The sequence below is a fragment of the Plectropomus leopardus genome, chromosome 11 (genome assembly GCF_026936395.1).
Source record: "Plectropomus leopardus strain MGB_pleo_1.0 chromosome 11, ASM2693639v1, whole genome shotgun sequence".
Lineage (NCBI taxonomy): Eukaryota > Metazoa > Chordata > Actinopteri > Perciformes > Serranidae > Plectropomus > Plectropomus leopardus.
In genome coordinates, this window is record NC_142186.1 from 30,905,047 (window position 1) to 30,928,692 (window position 23,646).

General features: G+C 38.4%; 1 protein-coding gene across 1 annotated transcript in view; it reads right to left on the reverse strand.

Annotated features, from left to right (window-relative positions):
- mtmr11 (myotubularin related protein 11) overlaps positions 1-23,646 on the reverse strand; it is a 51,034-nt gene that overhangs the window by 16,874 nt on the left and 10,514 nt on the right. Inside the window, exons 2-10 of the mRNA XM_088084610.1 lie at positions 21,388-21,457; positions 11,209-11,345; positions 10,956-11,025; positions 9,902-10,041; positions 9,079-9,163; positions 5,385-5,532; positions 4,888-4,975; positions 3,616-3,704; positions 1,360-1,487 (exon numbers count right to left, since the gene is read on the reverse strand). Of these exons, the coding sequence (XP_087940736.1) occupies positions 1,360-1,487; positions 3,616-3,704; positions 4,888-4,975; positions 5,385-5,532; positions 9,079-9,163; positions 9,902-10,041; positions 10,956-11,025; positions 11,209-11,345; positions 21,388-21,457 (955 nt within the window). The remainder of the gene's footprint in view (positions 1-1,359; positions 1,488-3,615; positions 3,705-4,887; positions 4,976-5,384; positions 5,533-9,078; positions 9,164-9,901; positions 10,042-10,955; positions 11,026-11,208; positions 11,346-21,387; positions 21,458-23,646) is intronic.

The following is a 23,646-nucleotide window of genomic DNA, read 5'->3' on the forward strand; positions in this document are numbered from 1 at the left end:
GTGTATATGTGTATACAGATTTGTTTTGTGCAATGCTATAGAAAAAAAAACAGTTAAAAAAATGTATCACTAAAAATGCACAAAAGCCTTAAACAATGCATTTGGGGTCATCTCACATTCACATCAGTAAATTTCAGTACTCCATATCGCAGTCTAGTTGTTTAATGACAGAGCAGTATTCATTATTTACAAAACACTTCATCTTGAATGTGCAAAATCTCAGAGAGATTTAACAAAATGTCTATTTTCATTTCCGATCTAGTAGCTGTGAAGACTCAAAGCCCGCTGCCAGTAAGCCGAACAAGTACATCTGAGCGTCTGTTTTTACAGGACAATCCTCTGAGCTGTGAAGCATTCGCCCACTAAAGACAAAACACTGACCTGACAAATGTGTGAACCGTGATAATCGGTGACCTTTACACATTGTTCATGTGCGAGAGAGAGTGTGAGTGTGTGTATGTGTGTGTGTGAGACAGGTCAGCATTTCAGTTCCAGGGTCAGTAGTTTTAGTTGTAGACGAACATGAGTTTTGTCATCTCTCTGTTTACTCAACTATGGAATGTGCTGTGTGTGCCGACATGACAAAAACAGAAATAAAGACCATTTCACAAAGCCTCTTTTGAGCTGCCAAAGTGTTGCTGCATTTCAGCTGCATGATATAGCACAGCTAAACTCAGCTTGACTTGCTCTTTTTTAGGTTTCCATTAGCAACAGCTGGGGTACCTCGTACTTTTATTGATACCACTTCAATCAAGGTTCACATCGAGCTGAGCAGATACTAAAAGATGGACTTAAAACACCGCAGATCACTGATTGGTCAGAGCAAATCGTAACTGATGTGACACCAGACATGCTCAAAAACCTGCCCATTTTTTAAAAGCCAAGTTACTGTCAATAACGAACGCCACAGACTGTATATAAAGATGGACGATGAGTCGCCTCTTAACCCCACTGTACAAAAAAGAATCCAAAATATTCTGTTTACGGCTGCTACCATCATGCCTGGGTAAGGCAATATGGAGTGTGTACAGTAGCGATCTCTACGGTGTCGAGTTCCCGCCCATATATTCATCCAACTGATCACCAGCAGCAACACTGATGGAAAGCGCTCTGATGTCTGACTCCCTTCTTATTGCATCAAATAACCAAATAAAACCAAATTTATCAGAAAAACAAGCACTTTAACAAATATCGGCGTGATAAGAACTATGTGAAATGACAGAAATCTATCGTGTCATCTGTCATATGACATCTTTGGGAAAAATTTATTTCATGTGTATTTTGAGTTTTTGGTACACGGGGCGGGGTTGACGACCTATACTGCTACTACTGGATGTGTGTGTTCATGTCATTTCCCACCTCCCAGACAGAGGGCACGCAGGCGGCTGTGTGCCAACTGGATATCTGCAGGTGAGGGCAGCTCCTCGTCCAGCTCCACCACCACACACAGAGAGGACTGGCAACCAAACAGGATCATCTCCAGATTTCTGTAAAACAGCATATCCCACTGTTAACACACTGCCGCTCCTGCAAAAAACTAAACGAGTTGCTTTGTACACCTTTTAGTGGCTTTTTAGTCATACCTTGGATTTTATCTCTAAAGACTTCCTTCAAAAATCTATCAGAGCACACTACAAGTAATTAGTTTAAATGGCGTTTCATTGCAAATTGAATCTGCTATTCTGACTTCACCCTGTATTATGTTGTTTTTAAACTGCAGTCTCAAGCTTCTTGAACAGCTTGCAGTATTAAGGGTGTGATCAACTGCTGTTTCAGAGAAGACTATTTCGGCAGCTTGGTTTCCTGTGTTAAGATAATGATCAGCACAACACTGCAGGATGATTAAAATAAACTCTCTCGTAATTGTAGTGCCAAAGGTGGTTCAGTTGCAGAGGAGTGTATAACTCTATCTCACTCAAACACAATCAGAGGACAGACTTCCTCAAACTGCTGGTGAGGTGAACAAGCTGCGATTAAACCTGTACCTGCAGCTTCTAAGCATGTAGCTTAAATTAGAAGTTAATAAACTTCAATATCAACTAATGCAAACTGATATAATAAACCGCACTAATACGCAGACAACATAGCTGGCCTTTGCATAAAAAAAATGTTTCCTGCAGCAGCTTCAAAGCGAAACATCAGCCCTGTTATTAGTTTTCTGTTACCCATGCTTTGCCTTGAGATGGTTACAGCCTGCAGTCAACGACTACAGCTAAATCATCTTTAAACACATTCAAATGTTGTTTGGATTTTTTAAAGTGAGTCTGTATGAGGTACTTATCCATAATCAGTGTATTACCAGCAGCAGATGGCGGTCGGCACAAATGCAGATTGGAGAAACAAGCAGAAGTACTGAAATGGAAGCTTTGCAATGTGCTGTTGTGGCAAGCCACAGCAAAACATATTTTAGCACACACAAAACAGTATCACTTTAAGTGTTATATTAGGGCTTCCCTTTGAAAGTTGGGTATTTGAATCATCAGTTTCAAACCCTCAGTTCACTGAGATTGTATCAAGTCGAGCAATCATTTTTTTGGGCAGTGTACTTCTGGGGAGGTTTTGTCCCCAGATTTTGCTACGGACCAAGCGCTCCTAACTTTCACGCTACTCTTTGCAGCTGGCAGCAGCACAAACAAGGAGAGAGGAGAGACCTGCTTAAGAGCAGCAAATTTTCTGTTTGCAGCAACTTAATATGATACCGTCTCTGGCTTTGCTTGACATCTAATACTGGCAAAAAATGTTGTTGCACATTATCAATCCATTTGTAAAACACATGGATGTTGCAGCTATTAAAAATACGTCCTTTAATGGAGCGACATCAGTTTTCTTGTGCTGCATTCAGATGTCTTTCAGAAGCTCTTTTACCTTATTCTACCTTACCTTGTTTAGTGTATTACATGAATGTGCTGTCACAAGAAAGTCCTGCAGAGCCGGTTCGAACTTAAAAACTCGAATATTCGAATTGAACAGCCAAATCTGATTTGAATGGCATAATTCTAAGTCGGGTACAGCCCTATGCTAAATTTAGATAATCAGAAAATAAGCATACTGTAAAAACTGTAATTTTACATCACGGAAAACAGGAACTGCTGGTCTACCGCTGCCTACATTGGTCAGTTTGTCTGGGTTATTATGTGACTTTGGTGAATCCAAACTAACCCTTTTAAAGACCAAAGTAACACAATAACACAACAAAACTAAATGATAGAGGCAGCGGTGGACCAGAAACTCACGTGTTCTGTGAAGTAGAAGTACTGTCCATGGAGTCTGTCTTTGAAGATAGCACTGATAACAGCTTCAGTTCCCCATCAGAGAGGGCTGCCTGGTGGCCAATAAAGCAGTGAAAATATTCCAAATATAGTGTTCACTTGGACTGATATTGGTTTTTAGGTAGGTCTTTTTTGTGGCTACTCCTGCCTGCTTCTCCAAACTGTATTCGTGCTGACCGACATCTACTCTTCGTAATACACTGACTATGACTAAGTAGCCTACACAACCCCGGGTCAAAAATCCCAATTATCCCTTTAATGCTTATCCTGAGACACACATTCACCAAAATCCATTTGAAAAGTATCTCACATACACACACACACACACACACACACACACACACACCTGATGTCATCTTTCTCATGGTAGATGTTGTTCTGGAAGCTGGCCATTCGCAATAAATCACTGCCTCGGGGGTGTCGCCAACACCAGCGCTGCAACACAAAACACAATTTCACCCCCTTAATAACAAGTTCCACATTGTTAAAATTCCAGAAGGCACTCACTGAATCTGTGTTTATCTTGTAATTTGTCTCACAAGAATGTTAATAAGAAGGAAGAACACACATCAAAACGGTAACTGCGGTTGAAATATTGTTCTATTAAAATACATAATGCACACTTGGGAAGGACAAATGCTAAGCTCTCAGGTTAGTTTTGAAAGTCAGCACCAGCTTCTTAAAGCATGAAAATACAAAGTCAAACATATAATTTTATTTGTAATGACGTTAGGGCTGCTCTGAGAACATGTTAAAAAAGTGCCTCAGGCAGTACAGTTCGAAACACATCTTCCATGCTGTATTTGGAGTCACTCCACAAGGTGTACATCTTCGTTATCAGGTAAAAAAGGAAGATCGTTTTTACATCCCTTTTAGTTTGACAACTTAAACTTCCTCCAACCTTTGGGATATGAAGACTTTATAAGTCATCTCACTTTGAAAAAAAAATCTATGAGGGTGAAATCAGAAATTTTATGCTGTATGGCAACCTTTTTTCACCTACATAGAAAAAATGGACACCATTGACTCTTAAGTCTTGTCATACTGACCCCTATTGATATATAGTTTACTGCTTTTTTCTCTTTCATCTCTTTTTTTGTAATTTTCTACTAATTTTTTAAAATTATTTGTCATTATTTCTATTGGGTTTTTTTGTCTTCTTGTCTTGTTTTTTGACCTTGAGCAAAAAAAAATCCTTTCAGTTCAGCACCAACCATGCTGCTAGAGAATAAACAGGATGTGTGTATATAAGCTCAAGCGTGGCTGGTTTTGATCACCAGTGTAATTAAATGTAGTACTGCCTGAAGCACCTTAAATATGTTCTGTAAACAACCCTTCTATCATAGCAAATAAAATTGCAAGCTTGTGTCTTAGGTTTTAGTTACAAATACCAGAATTACACATTCTGTCTGAAGTCCAAGATGATTAAAATAATATTTAAAATCTGTAGAATATGTATACAAATAAAAAACAAAGAGACGTGCTATTGAATATAAAAATGCTTGGAAATATTTTTTTTTTATAGAACAGAGGCTGTTAACATGTGAATTAATGATCCAGTTTTTAATGAATAGTGTTGGGTTGAATGAGAATGTTTCTCAGTACTGAGTGCACTCACAGGGATGCGTCCTTCATTGAAGTGGGCGAAGCTTTTCTTCAGCTCGGTGTCTAAAACCTTCTGTGGAACCACGATGGATCTCGGTAGGCTGCAAAAAAACAGAGAGAACGCACCATTTTATTGACAGACTATAAACAGTAGCGTGATAGCAGCCAGGGACCATGGATGAGTTTTTCATGTATTCAACACGCCAACAGGTTTGAACATGTTTTAATTAAACTGAGTTCTTCTCTTTGTGTCTTTTATAGGAATGTATCCTTGGCTTTGCCTGACATTCAGTTTCCTTTACGTTTGCACAACAATGCCACTCCAATGTTCTGTAGTCAAGGCCTTGTGAGATGATATATTCACACATTCCTCAAGAAAGTGTTGCTGGTAGATTTAAATTGACACTTTAAGTATCTTTACACTGGCTGTGAGATAACATGAGGAGATGGATATCTGTGAAAACTGAACACATTTACATTTAGATTAAAAAACCCAGGGTGTGATTTTACCTGGTGGACATCTCGAATCGGTCGTTGACTGAGCTGACTCTCCAGCCAGTGGCCCCGCATCTCTCCAGTTCTTGCTCCCAGTCTGAGGCAGATTCATACCAGTTCATGTGGGTGTTTCGACGACGGTTGCTTAGAAACTGCTTCATTTCTGGAGGAAGAAAGTGTGATAAGTGCAAATATTGTTTTGATGCTTATGACACTTTTTGGAGACAAAACCAGGTGCAGAGCATGATAATATTGTGACTTTTTAATTATATTTCATATAAACAGGCTTTTAACTCTTTTCTAAAGGAAAGAGTATGGAGACAAATCAACAAAAAATACAACAGTGAGCCCACATGTTTCATAAAGCCACTGCAGAGGACTGATCAGTTACTAATGGTACTCTTACCATGTGTATGATGAGGAGAGCTTATTAATTATTATTAATTCTATACAGTATGGTAATGCTAAGCTGTGGGTGCGCACCCTGTCTGTCTCTAAAAATTGGGAATACACCAACCGCCAGCTACTGTATGTAATACACTGACTATAAATAAATATCTCATACAGCCCCACTTCAAAAACCAAACGATCCCTTTAAATGACTGTTTTTCTCAATGAAGTCTGGTTTTGACAAAAGCATAGATAGGAACTGAAGCCATTATTTGCTTCCAAGTTAAAATGGGCTGTCTGCAGCAAAGTAGTGTTGAAAATATTCAAATATAGCCTTAAACTAAACCTAATATTATACTTTTTCAGGTGGCTAAAATAGGTTCTGCCACCATCCACAGCAGTGCTGATTGCTTAGCTGTTGTGTCGGTACTGCTGCCAAACTGGGGGTGCGGCAACTGACATTTACTGTATATGAATAAGTACCTCATAAAAACCAACAAATCAAAAAACTTACGGCCCACAGGCCAAATCTGGCCCATGATTGGGTGTTAGGCGGCCCTCTCCCAATTTTCTACTTCATTATGAAAACAAATTGCTTTACTTTGGTCTTTAATGCAAAGAAGGTGCCAGAGTGCATTTAAGCTTTTTCATCAAAATAGTGCCAGGGGAGGATCCCTCAGAACCCCAACAGCGGCCTGGGCTAATTATTCATATATTAATTGTTATTTTTTGTTTATTAAATGGCCCCCTGCCTCCGGTCATTTTGCAGGAGTGGTCCCCATGCAAGGCAAGTTGACTATTCCTGCTTTACAGTAATGTCGTCAACGCAGTGACCACACACCGGACACACTTGACCCCTGGGGCAGAGTTGAACTGTGGGTCATCGAGTCACTTGTTTCAGAGGGGGGGCCTGCATTATTTATCCAAAAGCCGACAGTCATTCACAGCCTGTCCAGCCTGGCGTAGCTTCAACATAGCATAATGTATTGTACAGACGGGCTCATATTACTCTATATGGCAGTGGTACTGTTTTTTCCCCTTTTGACTTGAGGAAAATGTATGAATCCGTCATCCTGCATTATGTGTTAAAGGACCATCAGAATTTTGAAAATCCAATGATAATTTCTATTTCTACAGTTTCTGGCTATGAATGTTATGATTTTAGTTATTTTTATTTTGAAAGAAAAAAAGAAAATAAAATAAACAAAAAACACCTTTAAAAACAACAACAAATCAAGTTTTTTTTTAAAAATCACCAAAAATTTTAGACAAAAAGAAATCTTTTGCCACTTTTGTTTTGTTTTTTTAAATAAAGAAAACATGCATTCCAAACCCACAGGCCTTCAGGTTAGGAAGACATGTTTTTTTTTTTTGTTTTTTTTTTTCTATAGAGTTTCAGCGTTTTGTGGAATAAAATTGAATATGTAGTCATCTCTCTTACGTGCGGACCTTGAAATAATGACTACGGAGAAATCTGGACCCAGTGGCTGGACCTGTTGGGAACCACCGCTGTATGGCACAGCCAGTTGGCTTAACGTTTAAGACCTTTTTGTTCTTATTGAGATGTGAAGTGTGTCCAGTTTGCTGAAGCAGTCGGATTTCCTCTATCTGATAGCACACTATTACGTCAAATGTAGGTTTGACCTTTCACTGATTATGCTTATCAATCACTGTCAAAATCAGACCACAAAAATATTACTGAGCTTCGCCTTAAAACCGCTCAGAGATTTCCTCACATCTGGGCATGGTTTCAACATTTTCATTGCGTCACTATAGAGGAGAATGTTTCTAATTCTGCCAACCAGCGAGGATGTGAGCTTTATATATCATTATGGTCTGCACAGCAACCATTATGTTTCCTGTTTAATATTCCCTCCAGTCATAAGAGCTGTAACATCATGTTCTAATATTACAGCAGAAAGTAGAAATAGACAGAAACAAAAATAGATGAAACAGAGTTGAAGTCAAAATGACAAACAGTGATTTTCGGGTACATTCTGTCCCCGGAGCTACAGTGTGTGAAAAGTGAGAACAGACTTGATGAAGGCACATCAGAAGAAAACTTTTAAGGATTTAGAAAGTCAGCACAGAACGTGACTAACACATTCATGCTGCCTTTCTGCTTCATGTGGGCATTCGCTTCTCACTTTCACTGAGCTGTTACCTCAATGAATATTCATCACAGTGAAATATGAGCAGAAAAAAATGAATGATCGACACATTTACTGATGAATACTTTAGATCAACGAATCTCAATCATTTTCATGGTGTTAATATTCAAACAGACACACACATTAGGTTAAAGTGTCTGAAACATTCATTAATGTTCCACCTGTCATGGGAATATATGCAATTAATGCAATGCAAATGAGCATGCAAAGCCTGATTCAATGGCGGAAAATCCTTCAAAGTTGCTATTTCAGCATTAGCAGCAACTGCCTACACTGCAAAGCAACCCGAAAAATGAAAACAGACTTATCATAAAGAGAGGCTTAAAGAAGGTCTCACAATAACTGAAATAAATTACATCAAAATTAGCAAAGCTTTTCAAAGAGGGAGAGAAATGTTGCTACTGGTTTAGCTTTCTGCTAACCAGAGCCACAGGCTCACAGCTGCAGCTTCAAGTTCACCTTTAGTTAAAGCATTTAATTGGGAGTGAAGTCAACTTGCACAAATTGTCATTAAATATATACATAAACATGGAAATGACTGGTCAATATACAAATACAGCATGAAGTGAATTAGTTCACTGCTCCCCTCCAAGTTTTTTTTTTTTTTTAAATTAGGCGATAAAGAAAAACTCGATAAACGAAGCAACCCACCCAACATAGAAACCCAAGACTAAGGTAAAAATCTGCAAAAGCATTACACTGATGTTTTCTCCAAGTATTGAATAAAAAGTTGCCAAATGACATCAATTAAGTTTACCAGCTCATTTCTAATACATCTTATCCTCTCCAGCTCAAGAGTACAGACAACATCATCAAGCCAAATTTTAACATTAGGGATGCTGACAAAAGAACGCATATTCAAAAAGCTGAATATTCAGGCCCAGCCTTTACGACAGTGGTCGTATTTATTATTTTTTAAAACTTATTTTTTTTCTTCTTCCAGATCTCTGACTACCCCAGCTTCAACAAGACATCATAAAAAAAATGTAAAAATATGTGTGCTATACTGAATAATCCTCTGTGTTCTCGGGAACACAACACTGCTGCTGGATGACAGACAGACAGGCAGACTGATCAGACGTTGTATCAGTGCCAGGCGAGGGAGAGCAGGGTTGTATACATGAAGGTGCATACATTAATCTACTCACCTACACTCCCAAGGGCAGCGTTCTGGAAAGATAAAACTGACCCTGGTTTAGGAGGCTGGTAGGTCTTGGCGATGGTGTAGGTTATCTGAGGAGGGAAACCACAGTGAGCCCATCAACATGACAAAGGTCATCAGCTTTCAACATCAATGCCCTGCAGAGACAGATCATCGGTGTATGTAGGACTGGGCTATATGGAAAAAAGTCTTATCGTGATCATTTTTTTCATCTCAGTAGATGTCGATATATATCACAATATACATAAAATTAATATTTCTGTCAAGCTTAAAGGTTCCCTTTGACTCCTAAGTGAGATATAAAGATATCATAACCAGTGATGCATAATAATTATTATTTCTACTGATACCGATAAACTGATCATTTCCAGTTTCTTGTGGCTGATAAGATACCGATAACTTCTTTTAACTTGTTTTTCATTTCCTGACGGTAAGAAAGGCTGAGAGGTGGTGAGTGCAGAGGAATTGCATTTGTGCATTTTCATCAAAAAAACAACATTTTTGACAAAAGGCTGGGAGAGAGAATAATTTGGAAATTGCTTATAAAGATGCATAAAACATGGTTCACTGAAATACACACAGTAAAAAAAGGAAAAAATAATTAAAAACTAGAAAAAAAATGCATGAAAAAACACAAAACTAATAAAGAAAATGTGTTTTTAAAGGCTGTTCAAAAAAGTGTTGTTTGCAAATTCCTGGTTTTGGGCTGTGCACACAGCTCAATATTTAAGCCGGTGTATGACTAGTCATGCCTAAAATGAAATCACTAAATTCCTAAAATCATGAGATGCACGCACACACACACACACCTCTATGACTTGTGCGTCAGGAGTGAGACGGTCAAACAAGAAGCAGATGACCCGCAGGTCTCTACAGTAAAGAACCAGCTCCTCAGGAGTGAACTTCAGCGAGGAGTTCGGGGTCACCAGCTTTGTTCTGTTTGGGCCGACTACATCACAGGAGGGGAGAGAAGCTTCATTAAATAATAAACAAATAAATGGGTCAAGAGCCAAAGACCCCTGAGCAGAGCTACATATGTACTATGAGAATCTAGGTTAGACCTAAAGTAAAGGCAAGGTAAAGCAGCTTTGTTTGTATGGCACATTTCAAACGACACGACAATTCAAGTGCTTTACAGAGCAAAAACATATAACTCATACTAAAGGATAAAGATTTACAATAAAAGAATAAAGAGAAAAGATGTAAAAGGTTAAGTTAATTGATAAATGATTTACAATATTAAAAAAGTCACCATAAAAAAATTAAAAATTGCAAAATTGCAGACAAGAGGTGCAAAGATGAAAAGATTATTTTAAACGATTTAAAAATTAAGTTTAGTAACATATATGGACTATAATAATCATAAAAAAACACTTTGATTTATATAGCACATTCCAAGGTAAAAAAAAAGCGTAACAGCAATGATTTTCGGTTTAATAATTTCAGTTTTTAAACTGAAAACTACTAACACTGAGGCATGAAATTGCATCTTTGTTAAAATTTTGCAAAATAGAAAAACAAAACAAAACACAGATACACTAGTAAGTCTTTTCTTATATTTCTGATTAATTAGCTGCTCAGCGTTTGTCTGCTGTAGTATTAAAACTTATTTGCTGTTACCATAGTAACCACAGCTGTCGCCAAATCAATCAACTTTAAGTCATTTTGGGTCCAAACAGTTGGTAGTAGCAACGACAGCATCACAGTAAAAGGCCTGATTTACAGTTTACTAATCTGTGATTGGACCCAAACAGGGAGTATCACATAAAAGTAACACTACTAATAAATCTCCTGTCACTGCATTCATTGAAATACTTCTTACTGATTGTGGGTAAAAATGTGGCAATGAGGATTTTTACTTACCAACCACAACCTTCTCTATGGACGCCAAAGCCACATCATGGTCTCCTAAAAGCACTGGGTCTGCATTGTCCTGCATTATGAATGTTATTTAAAGAAAAAAATATATATAACAAAGATTTTGCATAATGTTAAATATTCTTTATGTACTTCATAATGTCATCTTTTAAAAAGACTAACATTATTATTAAATTTATAACAGTGTATGATAATAATACAAGTGTTTTAATAATTACAGCTGTTGAAAGGGACTCACGTCAGGTTTGGGACTGTCCTGAGGCACAAAGGCCACTCTGAAGTGTGTACAGAAGAGGGTCCCAGACACCCAGCCTCTTCCTTCCCTGGCAGTCAACTTCTTCCTCACCATGACAGCTCTCTGAAGTACACACTCGCCTAGTGGGGACAAGAAGGACATGAAGTCATGGGTAATGCAGGTCAGTCAAGGGTTTTTTATTGTACACGTCTGATAAAATAGCATAACTGAGTGTGTGCAGAGGTTGGGGGTGGAGGGCTATGGTGAGGATACATAACAGGAAGTGTACAGACAAAGAAACAACAGCATGGAAGTTCACTGTGTGAGCTTTTGGGAGTGGGTGTAACAAACACTTTTAAATAAAAAGGTCAAGTAGCTGTTTATTGTCCTCAGGCAACGGTGGATGGGCAGGGAGGAGCAGAAAGAACAACAAAAACACCATCATACAGATGACAGTAAATGTTCTGAATTAAATTTCACCAATTTGGTTTCTGGTAAATACTTTGAAATTTATGTATGAGTGAATTAGTTTTCTTTAAGTATTTGTTCCTTTAATGTACCAAGTGTTATTAATACAAAAAAGCTACAAATGGTATATTTTGTTAAAATTATTTCTTGTCATGTTCTCTCAAATTGTTTCTAATGGCACTACTGCACGTGAATAAAAACAAGACAATATTTGTTAAAAAGCTATTTGTAAAAAAGTACCAACTACAGCTCTAAATGGCTATTAAAGTAGCTGTTGTAGATATAAATTGAAGAATGGTTCAAATTCTGTATTGCATAAGAAATAAAATTGAGTCAATAATTAATGAGAAATGTAATAATGTCCAATGGCTGCTAATAATAATCTGACAATTACAGTAAAAGCAAAGACCAATGACAGCCCAGCAAACAGTGTTCATTTATTCTGGTGTAGGACTCATGTTGTGATCTACTGTATAAGTTACTTGAAATGAAAGCTTAAATCTCTGTTTCATAAAAGTCTATAGAGAAAATAGATGGGTTTTTTTCATCTTAAATAATAATTTTTAAAAGTTGAAATTAGGGCTGTCAATGTCAATGCGTTAATCACAATGCGATTAACATCCAAAGATGAAGTTGTTTTTTATCTATTTGCATGCTGCTATTTTGTCCTTTCAATGCACCCCTAATAGCAGTGATGCAACCACAGCAGCTTCCTGCTGCCGCACTGACACAAAACAGGACGCTACTGAGCTTCTGAAGGGCTCATTTCACTTAAAAACATCTCCCAGATGGCTCAGTTGACAAGTCAATATTTAATATTAATATTATGTACCTATATTATGTCAAACTGAATTAACATATCACCCAAGTACTTTGAGTTTGAGCTACTTTGAAGGTCTCTGAAGTTGTCTACGACATCCAAGTCATGACTTTCAGTCAGTGCAGCACTGATTTAAATTAAAAAAGTCAAGATCATGAAGTAAATTTCTTTGCATTTTTTTGACTCAAAATCAAAACCCTCTGGTGAGAATTTGCTTGCCTTGTTAATATGGGCTCAAAACTAATAGAAATGTACACATGCAGTTTAAAGTGATCGACTGACTCTGTTGAGAATAAAAGACGAATCTTTATCATTCCTAAGAGGAGAGCAAGGTTCAAGAAGCATCTGACATTCCAGCACAAAGCTCCCGAAAATAAACTTTTCTCCCAGAACAATCTCAAGCACATAAACACAGATGTGCATGAACACTTTCATGGGGCGAAACAAAAAAAAAAGGAAAACAGTTCACCAAAACACACACAACAAACACACACCCACACACACACACACACACACACACACACACACACCCACACACACACACACACACACACACACAGACACACACAGTGGTGAGACAGCACATTTCTAAAAGTCTCCCGCAGGAACACAAAAGCCTTTGCCAGCTAGACTGTGGGTTTCCATGGCAACAGAGTCCAGGATAAAGTAGACGTGGTAAAAATGGCCTTTTTGTCCATGACAAGAGGAGAGTTTGGCCGGACACATATGGCATGGCAAATGTTTTCATATTCGCTCAGAAGACCACGAAAAAGACGGGGAAAGACTGCCGGTTCCTCGAAACAAAAAAAAAAACATTCTGAGGAAACTCAAAATTCCTTCACTGCACATGTGGAAGGAACGAGCTCGCCCCTCAAACTGAAAATGACAGTCGAGCTGTATCCCTGCTGCTGTATCTCTGCTGCTCATCGCTCTTAGCTTAGAGAATGTTTTGGGGGATATTGAAGCACAAACAGGAAACAGCCATTTTTACACATCAAACACTTGTTTATACTGTGAGAGAAAGAGGAAGAGGAGCCTCTGCTTCCAACACCATAATTTGCTGAATGCACACGAGGAGTTTAAATCTTAGGGCGTGCTCTATGATTATGCTCATGCCCTTCAGCCTCCGAAACCACGCTTGAAAGCCCCAGACTGGACTTATCAATTAAACCCGACCACACATGATCTAGCGAGAGAGATTTAAGATGCTTAGTATCACGGCGAACACAAGTGAACCCTTGTTGTCTTTCAAAAGGACAATCTGTGGCTTTCCGTGCCTCGTTTTAATGCCTCCCCAGGGTGCAACTGAGCCGAAAACATTCCTGCAGCCTGAAGATTTGAGAATTGAAGTTTCCCCTTCAGCGGAAGACGGAGAGCAGAGGCTTCTGGGCCCATTTGCACTCTTTGGTGAGATTTAAGAAGTTAGTGCTAGCAGGTGGCTCAGCCCAGAGTGAGTCAGCGGTACAAGTGAAGGTATTTTACGACACAGTTTTCCTTTAAGCAAATAAAATCTTTTATGTGCTTCCTGGGGAGCTATAGAGTGTAACAATGTATGCAGCACTAACTCAGTCAGTGGTGGAAGAAAAGGATTCAGATCATTTACTTAAGTGAAAGTACAAACATCACAGTGTAAAAGCACTCTGTTACAAGTAAAGTCCAGCATTTAAAATTTTACTTACGTAAAAGTAAGTCAGTATATTCAGGAAAAATACTTAAAAGTATTACAAGGAAAGGTAAAACAAAAAAATGAAGAAAAATCTTAAAAAACAAAAGAACAAAAAACAAACACAAAATACCCACAAAACTCCAAATTATTAAAAAGGAAAAAAAAGAAAAAGAAAACACTCTAAAAGCTGAAAATTAATTTTTAAAACAACCCAAAAACTCAAAAACAATGGGGAAAAAAACTAAAAATTACATAAAAAACTGAAAATACACAGAAAAATCCTGCAAACTAAAAATTATTTTTAAAAAAGTAGTCACTTGATTATATATAAATAAATAAATAAATATTTAAAGACTTAAATATTAATCAAAATAGTTGCCAATTTTCTGTCAATTGACTAACTGATTAATCAACTAATCAATGAAGCTGTATTTGTCGAAACCGTTAGGTAATTTAATCTATAACAAAACATCTTTATAAACTCTTATAAATGCCTTTTATGCAAATACTTAATCTGTAAAGTAACTGAAGCTGTCAGATAAATGTGGTGGGTAAAAAAATGCAGTATTTCCCTCTGAAATGAGTAAAAGTATCAAGTGAAATGACAAGAAAATAAAGTACAGGTACCTCAAATTTGTACATAAGCACAGTACTTTAGTAAATGTACTTACTGTACTGAACACAGTATTCGTGCACTTTAATGGTAATTTAAGCCAGTCCATCCAATTTTTTAGGATCATAAATTTGTTTTCATACATGTTGTCCTGTCTGTGACCCTGTGTTCATATGCCACTAATGTTTGGGACATTCTGGGATATTTGTGTAATACACGCCTCTTGTTATGGGTGCGGCCCACGGTTAGCTGGATTACAGCTATTAAAAACAATAAAACAGTAGCAACAACAATGGGAAGCAGTAAGACACAGAAGAACAACTCTCATACAGCAGACAAAACTCACTGACCACAACTGTTTGATTTCAGACGCCCTGTGTTTGCTTTGACTCTCCAATGCTAGTTACAGCTTTGCAGATAGCAGTTACATCAACTTCTGACAGCATTACAGGGCGGACAGCTCGCCAAAACAAAATGTTGGGTTTGAGTTTTGACCAACTGAGGAGCAGAAGGGCGAAACCAACAAGAGACGCTGTGCCTCGAGGCAAAAAAAGCTGCATTACATGGTTTAATTACAGTGAAACCCAGCAGTTGCTGGCATTTCTTATCTGTATTTGGATAGTCTCACATGGCACCACAATTTCAGATCTCCTGGCTGTCCAAACAGTAGACGAAATCAGTTCAACTCAATCTGGGTCTTATTACTGTTAAAAAAAAAAAATGATACCAGTACAAATACCAGTCTCTGCGATAATGATAAAATAGAGCACTTCATCTTTACCTATTATGTGAAAAGAGTGGCATGTACAGGCATATTTTCATGGACAAAATTTTAAAACTTTTCAATGGACAAAATTTTAAACTTGCCATTCAACACCTATTCAAACATAATTTCGCCAAGTTGGCATACATATATGTGAAATGTAGGCGAGAAAATGAAGAATCGATGTCCGAAACATCACATATCGGTGCATACTAGAGCCACGTTACATCGACAGCTACAGAAAATAAATCAGCCATTATGTTACGACATGTGGAACAACAAAATTTCATGACTTTTCCAAAACTGCCAATGATTTTTAATAAATCCATGACGTTTCCAGGCCTGGAAAGTGACTGTGCTATAAAAGTAAATACTTTTTTCAGGTTTTCCATGACTATACGACCCTGCATGTAATAGGCCTATAGCCATAGTTAAGAAAGTTTTGATGGCATCTCGGCACGCTAACTTGCCAAATCCTTCAAAAACACAACGCTTGACCTCTAAGTTTAATTTGAAGTTTCCCCCTAAATATTTCAGCTCCTCTTGTTGATGTTGTGGTCAGTGACTTGGATATGAGAGAGCAACCTTAAGAATCAGCCTGAGAAAATACAGCTGAGAGAGATCTGAACCACATGCCTGTTTTATTTGTTTTCATCCACATTTGTTCCTCATTTTCAGCTGGGATGCATGCAGAACGAAAAAGGTTTCTGCCCTCCTCAACCCACTGAAAGGACCAGTAAAAACCAAAAATAGGTTATGTTGGGTTAAATCTGGGGACATAGTTTTTCTTGACAAATTAAAAGTTGATTGGGATATTTTCTGCATAAATGACAACAAGCAAAGCCCTGTATGGCTGGAGTCTTCACTAAAATCTGACACAGCACAAAATGTCAAGAAGACTGCTTCGTTGACAAACTAGTACAGACAACCCCAAACCACCAACCACCAACGTGTGATGCAACATCCCACAAAAGTGACAAATAGTTTCATAATGAAAACCAAGTAAAGTTAGCTTGTCATGTAATACAAAAAAGGCAAAACTGACAAATTTCTCCCTTTACTGAGCTTGTTTCTGTGACGTTTTGCACACAGGTTACACTGGAGTTGTAAAAAGACAGTTGTCCACACACTGGGGAGCTCCCCTTAAAGGATTTTATTCTGTGAAATAATAAAAAAACGTTTCGAAACGTCACTTATTTCGCATTAAAAGGGAGAAATTTGTCAGTTTTGCTTTTCTTGTATTACATGACAAGCTTACTGTACTTGGTTTTCTTTATGAAACTATTTGTCACTTTTTTACGTCATTTTTTTAGCAGAATAAAATCCTTTAAGGGGAGCTCCCCGGTGTGTGGACCTCTATCTTTTCACATTTTGGTTCATCTTGGATCCAGCACCCACTATGGGATGTGTGTGTCTTATTTTTTAACCTCTCTGCACTGTAATTGTAGCCAGTAAACAGCAGGTGTAATATATGAAAATAATGAAAACAATTTAATACACTATATTTCCAGACGTAATGATTATCAGAAACATAAAATCCCCCCAAAATCTGGTTTGATAATTCTTTTGCCCAAACAAAAAACTGGAAAACATCCATTCAAAGTCACACATATAGAGAGAACTTTATACCTTTTTTCAATATCAAGATCGAAACCCAAGTATACAAACGCTCTGGTCTCTTGTCCATCAATCAGCGAGGTATAAAGCCTTTTAATCCCACAGTAACATAAGACTGTGCAGAAAGGGGATTGTGAATTTGCTCTGAAGGGGGTCCTGGACTCTTGGCATTGTGTGTGAATGGACAGTATAACCCCTCCCCCGCTCGCAGCATTGAAAAGGTACATGATCTACCTATGGCTGTCGGAGCTGCCCTGACCCGCTTGCCCTCCCGCAAGCCGGCTCGGTTTCTGCGGTCCTGTGTCCCGGTGTCACATGAGAACTTCGTGGACATTGAGCACTGCCCGTTAACTACGGGAGGACGGGACAACTTCTGCAAACGCATTTCTGATTTTGTGATTCCTGTGGTTGTTCTTGACTTATCAGAGGATCTAAAAACAGACACTTTTTTATGTGGTCTAAGTTCTCCTACAATGCAAAAACAACTCCACTGTGTTATTACTGATATGAGAGCTAAAAATAGAAATTTCAAACAAGATTGAAGAGTTTATGCATGCATGTGTATTTAAGAGAGACGGGGAGAGAGGGACAGAGAGAGTCCACAGGTGCAATGTGAGCCTTTTCACTCGGTGGGGTCGGATTTGCGACTCCTTTGTGTCTGAAAGTGAACTTGTTCTCACAAATTGTCTAAACACTTACTCTGCAGAGCGTGCACAAAGCCAAAGGATAGATTTCCCTGCCTGAAATCTGAATTCGTTTAGAGAAATGTCCAAAATAAAATGAAATGCTACATTTACAGCAGACTAAATAGCAAGTAATTTTAGCTCACAGAGGAGCTAATATAGGTCTCAATGGAAAAAGAGAAAAAAACAGACACAACAGTGCTGCCAATACACATGTTTCTTCTCTTTCTCTTAATATAAGACAGGTTCACATGGTCAGCTGTGTTTCTAATCTTCCTGGAATGGAGGTGGAGACAAGGACAGAAAGGACAGAAAGCGGTAAGGGAACAGTAGGATGGTGTTGGGGATGGAGATGAAGCTTAAAGCCAGCAGGAGGAAATATTTTGAAGTTAAGACAGTAGACATGTCACAGTGAAATGTTAACAGCTAAGAATAGGATCTGTGTGTGTGTGTGTGTTGTCAAGAACCAGCCGAGTCTGGAAAGTATTTGATGAAAACACACTGCTGGAAAACAAATTAGGCTGACACGAAGTGGGTGAAAATAAGGAAGGAAGTGTGTGTGTTTGCAATGAATATGTGTGCATGTATGAATGAGTGTGTCTGTAGTGTCTGTTTGCATGCATAAAGGTCACGAAATCTGATGTCAAAACAACTAATGCATGAAAAACCCCTGTTTTAATGCCTCTGGGAACCCAAATCATAAAAAACCTTCTTAATGTGTAATTTAGGGTCTTACATGCATAATAAAAAGAAACAAAAATGATCAGACATTAGCCTCAATCCAAATGTGAAATATTGCCATTTTAGTTTTTTTCATAGTTTCAGGAAGTTGGGTTGATTTGGGCGTGGTTTTCCTTGATCTATATCACGTAATATCGATAAAGCCAACCAAAAACTCAAAGTCAGGTGTCAGATTATACAAATACATGCCCAATTGATATCCTTCGACGCTCCTTTCAATCGGATGCGTTATGAACAATCACTCTGAGTGCCGGAGCGCACTCTGGCACAAATTGGACCATTCGTAAATTCGGAGCGCTGTTGAAATGCACTGTTCAGTTATCCAGAGCACTCTGGGGGTGTCAGAGCGCACTCTGGTCATTCTGTCTGGGGAGGCAGAGCAGCAAAGCGCCAAATGGAGTGAATGTATGATGAACTTAATCATTCGTTAATTCATGGAGAAATAAAACGCTCCGCGGCTTTAAACAACAGCTCTCTCATTTTAGTGTAGCGTAAGATTGGATTTATGAACGCACTCAGAGTCAGAGGGCTGGAGCAGATAGAGCTGTACCACGCCCACTCTGATTTGCTCCATGGCTGTTGTCGTGGAGACGACAGACAGTTGACAAAGGTGGGACCCATGGAGGTGTCAATCAAAACATGAACTGCCACGCCCACACAGTCTTAAGAGATGCTATTATCCTAAAAATTAGCTGTTCTGAAATTGGTTTTCTAATATTTGGGAACATTTTTTTCAGTCAGATTTTTGCAGATACTTAATGAGACACCTTTCCAGAAGCTTTACTACAAAAACTTAAGAGATAAATATGAAGGACTAAATTTAAAAAAGGAGCAAAATATGTTCAAAAACTAGATTTTAGACATAAGATGACAAGCAGAGACCGAAACAGGTCAAGGAAGCATCTCTCTGCCTCATAAACTTCTCTCCAACACACCCACACAGTCATTTACACTTGAAGAAGACTGTGCTGTGAGTAACTGCTGATAAGCAGCATTAAAGATCTGCCTGTCTCAGATCTGCCAGTCTCAGATCTGCCAGTCTCAGATCTGCCAGTCTCAGATCTGCCAGTCTCAGATCTGGGCCCTCTGGTCTGTTGCCACTCTTATTAAAAGCTCCTGCAGGGTGTTGCTGACTCAAGAACATGAGCAGGGCAGGGCTGGGGAAATAACTTTGACTGCGGTAGCAGAGATTTTCTGTGGTCTCACACCATCCAGCAGATAATCACTTGGGTTAAGAGGGTCGACCTCTAGTTAACCCTTTGAAACCTGGATAGACATGAGTTTTCTTGTGCTTTGTTCAGATGCCTTCTCAAGTATTTAAACACTCAAAATCTAAGCAGATTGGTTTGATTTCTTTCTAAAATAGAATGGAAAAAGGGCAATGGCCAACTTGGAAAGAAATGCCCAATACATTGCAAGAAATTATAAAAAAGTGACAAGGAAATTATCTAAAAAAAAATGCATTAAAAGGAGTGGAGGATGGTGAGAAAAGAAACAAGGGAAAATGTACCGAAAGATTGATTTATAATTATAATATACAATAAAGCTACAAGACTTTTTGATCTTAGCCATACAACTGTTCTTGGCCGCCTTTTGTGTGCCCAGATTAGCTTTTCAACCACAGATGTTTTCCGATCTCAAAGGAAAAGCACCTGCTGTGACATTCCTGGTTCAGGTGTGGCTACATGTGAAAAATGGACATTTCAAACCACAGAAAACAATGAATGCAGCAGCAGTTTTCTGCCTCAGTGTTATCGAATGTTGATATTTCCTCTCATCCTGGAGCAGCAAGTTTTCAACTGAAGTTTATGCTGTGAGGTGTTTTATTATTTAACACCCTCCACATTTCTTATGTCTGACTGGCTGAGCTGTTCAGCTGCAATCTGTTAATTGTTACAGTGGCTGGAATAATTCTTTATTTATTTAGTCAATGTAAGACTTGCGTGGATTTGTCAAACATGGATATGTGGATTTAACAAAAGCATAAACTTATGAAGTAAAAACTGATCTGATGTAATGCTCATCATGATAACTGCACATCAGATTTCTTTACGTGTTGCTACATGACCAGAGACAACTGATAAAAAGGGCTGTGGCATTTGCTTTAAAGGGGTAGAAAACCTACAACTACCAGGATGCACAGCTCTGTACCAGACTAATAAATGCTCCTGCTGGTAGGTGACATAATGCGAGCTTGGCCAATTTTCCACAGTAAACAATATGGTGACTGACTTGTGACAAACAATCTCATATTACAGTTAAACATGTTACTGAAAACATTTGAGCAGAGAAATAGAGAACTCAGTGGTTCATATTATAGCAGCGCTGCTTAGTTTTACCGTTTGATCTCAGTTTTTGCAGCCTGTTTTTATTATATGAGACACAGAATGGCGCCCACCTCTTGTTTACAAATTCTTGTATGACAGCCAAACAGTGCACTAAAATATTTTTTCTGAAGACATTTTAGTTGATAAATAGGCATAACAGTAACAGAACCTTATTTTACATTTGGACAGCACTGTTTAGTTTTACCCTTTGATTGGAGTTTGGTCTGAGTTTGACAGAGAGAGGGGAGAGTCTCTCTCTGGATCTCTAATCTTTGTGTTTGTGGTTGCAGGCATTCGACAATCTGTAGTTTGAGCATCAGCCCTAGAGTCAGCCAACTGAGCTGAGAGATGGGCGGGGAGATCTACTCGCTGGTTAGATGGAGGGAAGTTGACCACATAGTATTTACACACACTACCTACATTGTTATGATACAAAGCTGGGGAAAAAAGCTTAATAATCATGTAAAAAACATTACAATCTTACCTGGTAGGCAGCGCAGCCCAAACACATCTCGACTCCTTGCGTTCACCCCACTCTGACTCAGCATCCTCTCCTAAAGGAGACACAGAGCAGACATCATTTAATCAATCTGCATTTTACATTTCACTGTGACACGGAGGACATGTCCTGCCATTAAGGAATACATTTGTAGTTTTAGGTAGTTGCTCATTCACTTTGTTGACGTTAGTTGGATGAGAAGATCCATTTTTATACCAAGTTAAGCTAATGGTCTGCCTGCTGCAGAATTAACCCTTTTAAACTTGAGAAAATTGGTGTGATTTCTTTCAAAAACATGGGTAGAGGGTAACGAGCAATGAATAAAGAAATGATCTACAAATTAGTGAGAAAATAGGAAAAAAGTACAACAAAAATGAAAAATTAATTTAAAAAAGAAAAGAAAAGAAAAGAGAAAAAAGTTAAAAAACAAACAAGGCAAACAAGATGGGAAAAGTGCTTAAAATTATAATAATTCTGTAACATAACTTTGAATATGTAATTATGATTCTTATGAATATGGTTTTCCCTTGTTTTTTGCTTTTTTCTCTAGGCATTTTTCCCTAACTTTAAAAAAATAAATCAAAATATAAAAATGTCTTGCAATTTGAGCAACATTTCTTACAAAATTGTTCATTAGCGTTTTCCCATGTTTTCGAAAGATATTGCACATATTTTTTCAGGATTCAAGGGTTTAAATACTTGAGAAAGTCATCTGAAAGCAGCACAAGAAAAGCGATGTTGCTCCACTTTTCAAAGGGTCATTATAATGGACAGACATAAAGTGGTGTCATTTAATTCCCATCAAGAAACCAAATAAGCACAATCACCAAAATGTCAAACTCTTGCCTTAAATCAGAGCAACATAGCTGAATCAAAAGCCCATAGAGTTTGTCAAGAAATAGACTAAACAGGACACATTAAACACACGGACACAGTCTCATGTCACCACTGGTCTTGTTGATGATATTTAAGTTATGGTTCTGCCTGCTTCTCTCATCAAAGCCTGGCTCGTCTCAGTGGACTCATTTACAGAAACAAAGACGACCACACAATGCTCCATGATTCTTAGTTTCCATTTAGTTGTTTGTTCCTGCTTTTCACAATAATAGTCATGAAGTCTAATGTACTCGAGTCTGTTCTACAAGCAAGAATCCAACCCCACAGAGCCACAGAGGTTTCTATAATCAGACTGTGAGCCTACTGGCACATATGCTTCCACTTAACTTTGCTACTACACCCCCCCCGTAAAAGCCATTTACATTTATCGGCTTCAAATCCCATAATATGCCTGGGCCTGCAATGTGAGAGTACGGTGTGATTACACAGGTGCTGAACAACCTTTCTAGTAGAACAGAAATAGAGCTTACAGCACACAGTTGACATCCAAGAAAACTATACATTACAGAGCCCAAAAACGTCTCTCTCAGCAATTCTGTTCTTACTTTCACCCGCAATGAAACCATTAATCGTTGTTTCATTTACAGCACCAGCTCTATCACAAAACATCGGTATTTCTTCAAGTCAGCAAGGATGTGTGAACAATAACAATGAATCTACTCAGTCGCCAGTGTTATGCTAACAATACTGCAGTGTGGTGGATTCTGTGTTAGCAGCCTGCTCATGAAAACCACACACTCTAGGCTTGTGGACCCCCCATAAAAACATTTAACAAAGAGGACCTTTGCTCCTTGAAAAGGTAGTAAAATCACACTTATTCATAGCTGCTTGTTTTCTTTGTATGTGAGAGCGCCTGGCTCGCAGATTCTGCAGTTTGCTGCTGATGGTATCTTGATGCTTTTTAAGGTCCTGTGTGTAGGACTAAAGGGCCTTTATCGGCAGAAACAATACACTATATAATATTCATATTTAATATTCAACTATGTTTTCATTAGTTTATTATAATCTAAAATTAAGAATCGTTGTATTTTGATAATGTAGAATGAGCCAGAGTTGGTCACCTGCCTCAAGTTTGCCATGTTGTCTCTACAGTAGCCGAAACAAACACTGACTCTCGATAGGGCCATCCGGGTTTTTGCATCAGCCATCAAAGTTCTCCTACACACGTGGCACATGGGAGAAGTTTTAGTTCTTCAGTCTCACTGCTAGATACCAATAAATCCTTAACTAGTCCTTTTATGCCCGGGCCACACTGCGTGCACCATCAGCGTCTGACAGCTACATAGACGAGCTGCTGAAGCTTACATGCTTGTGGTGTTCACAGACAGCAATGTCTGTCCAAAGAGC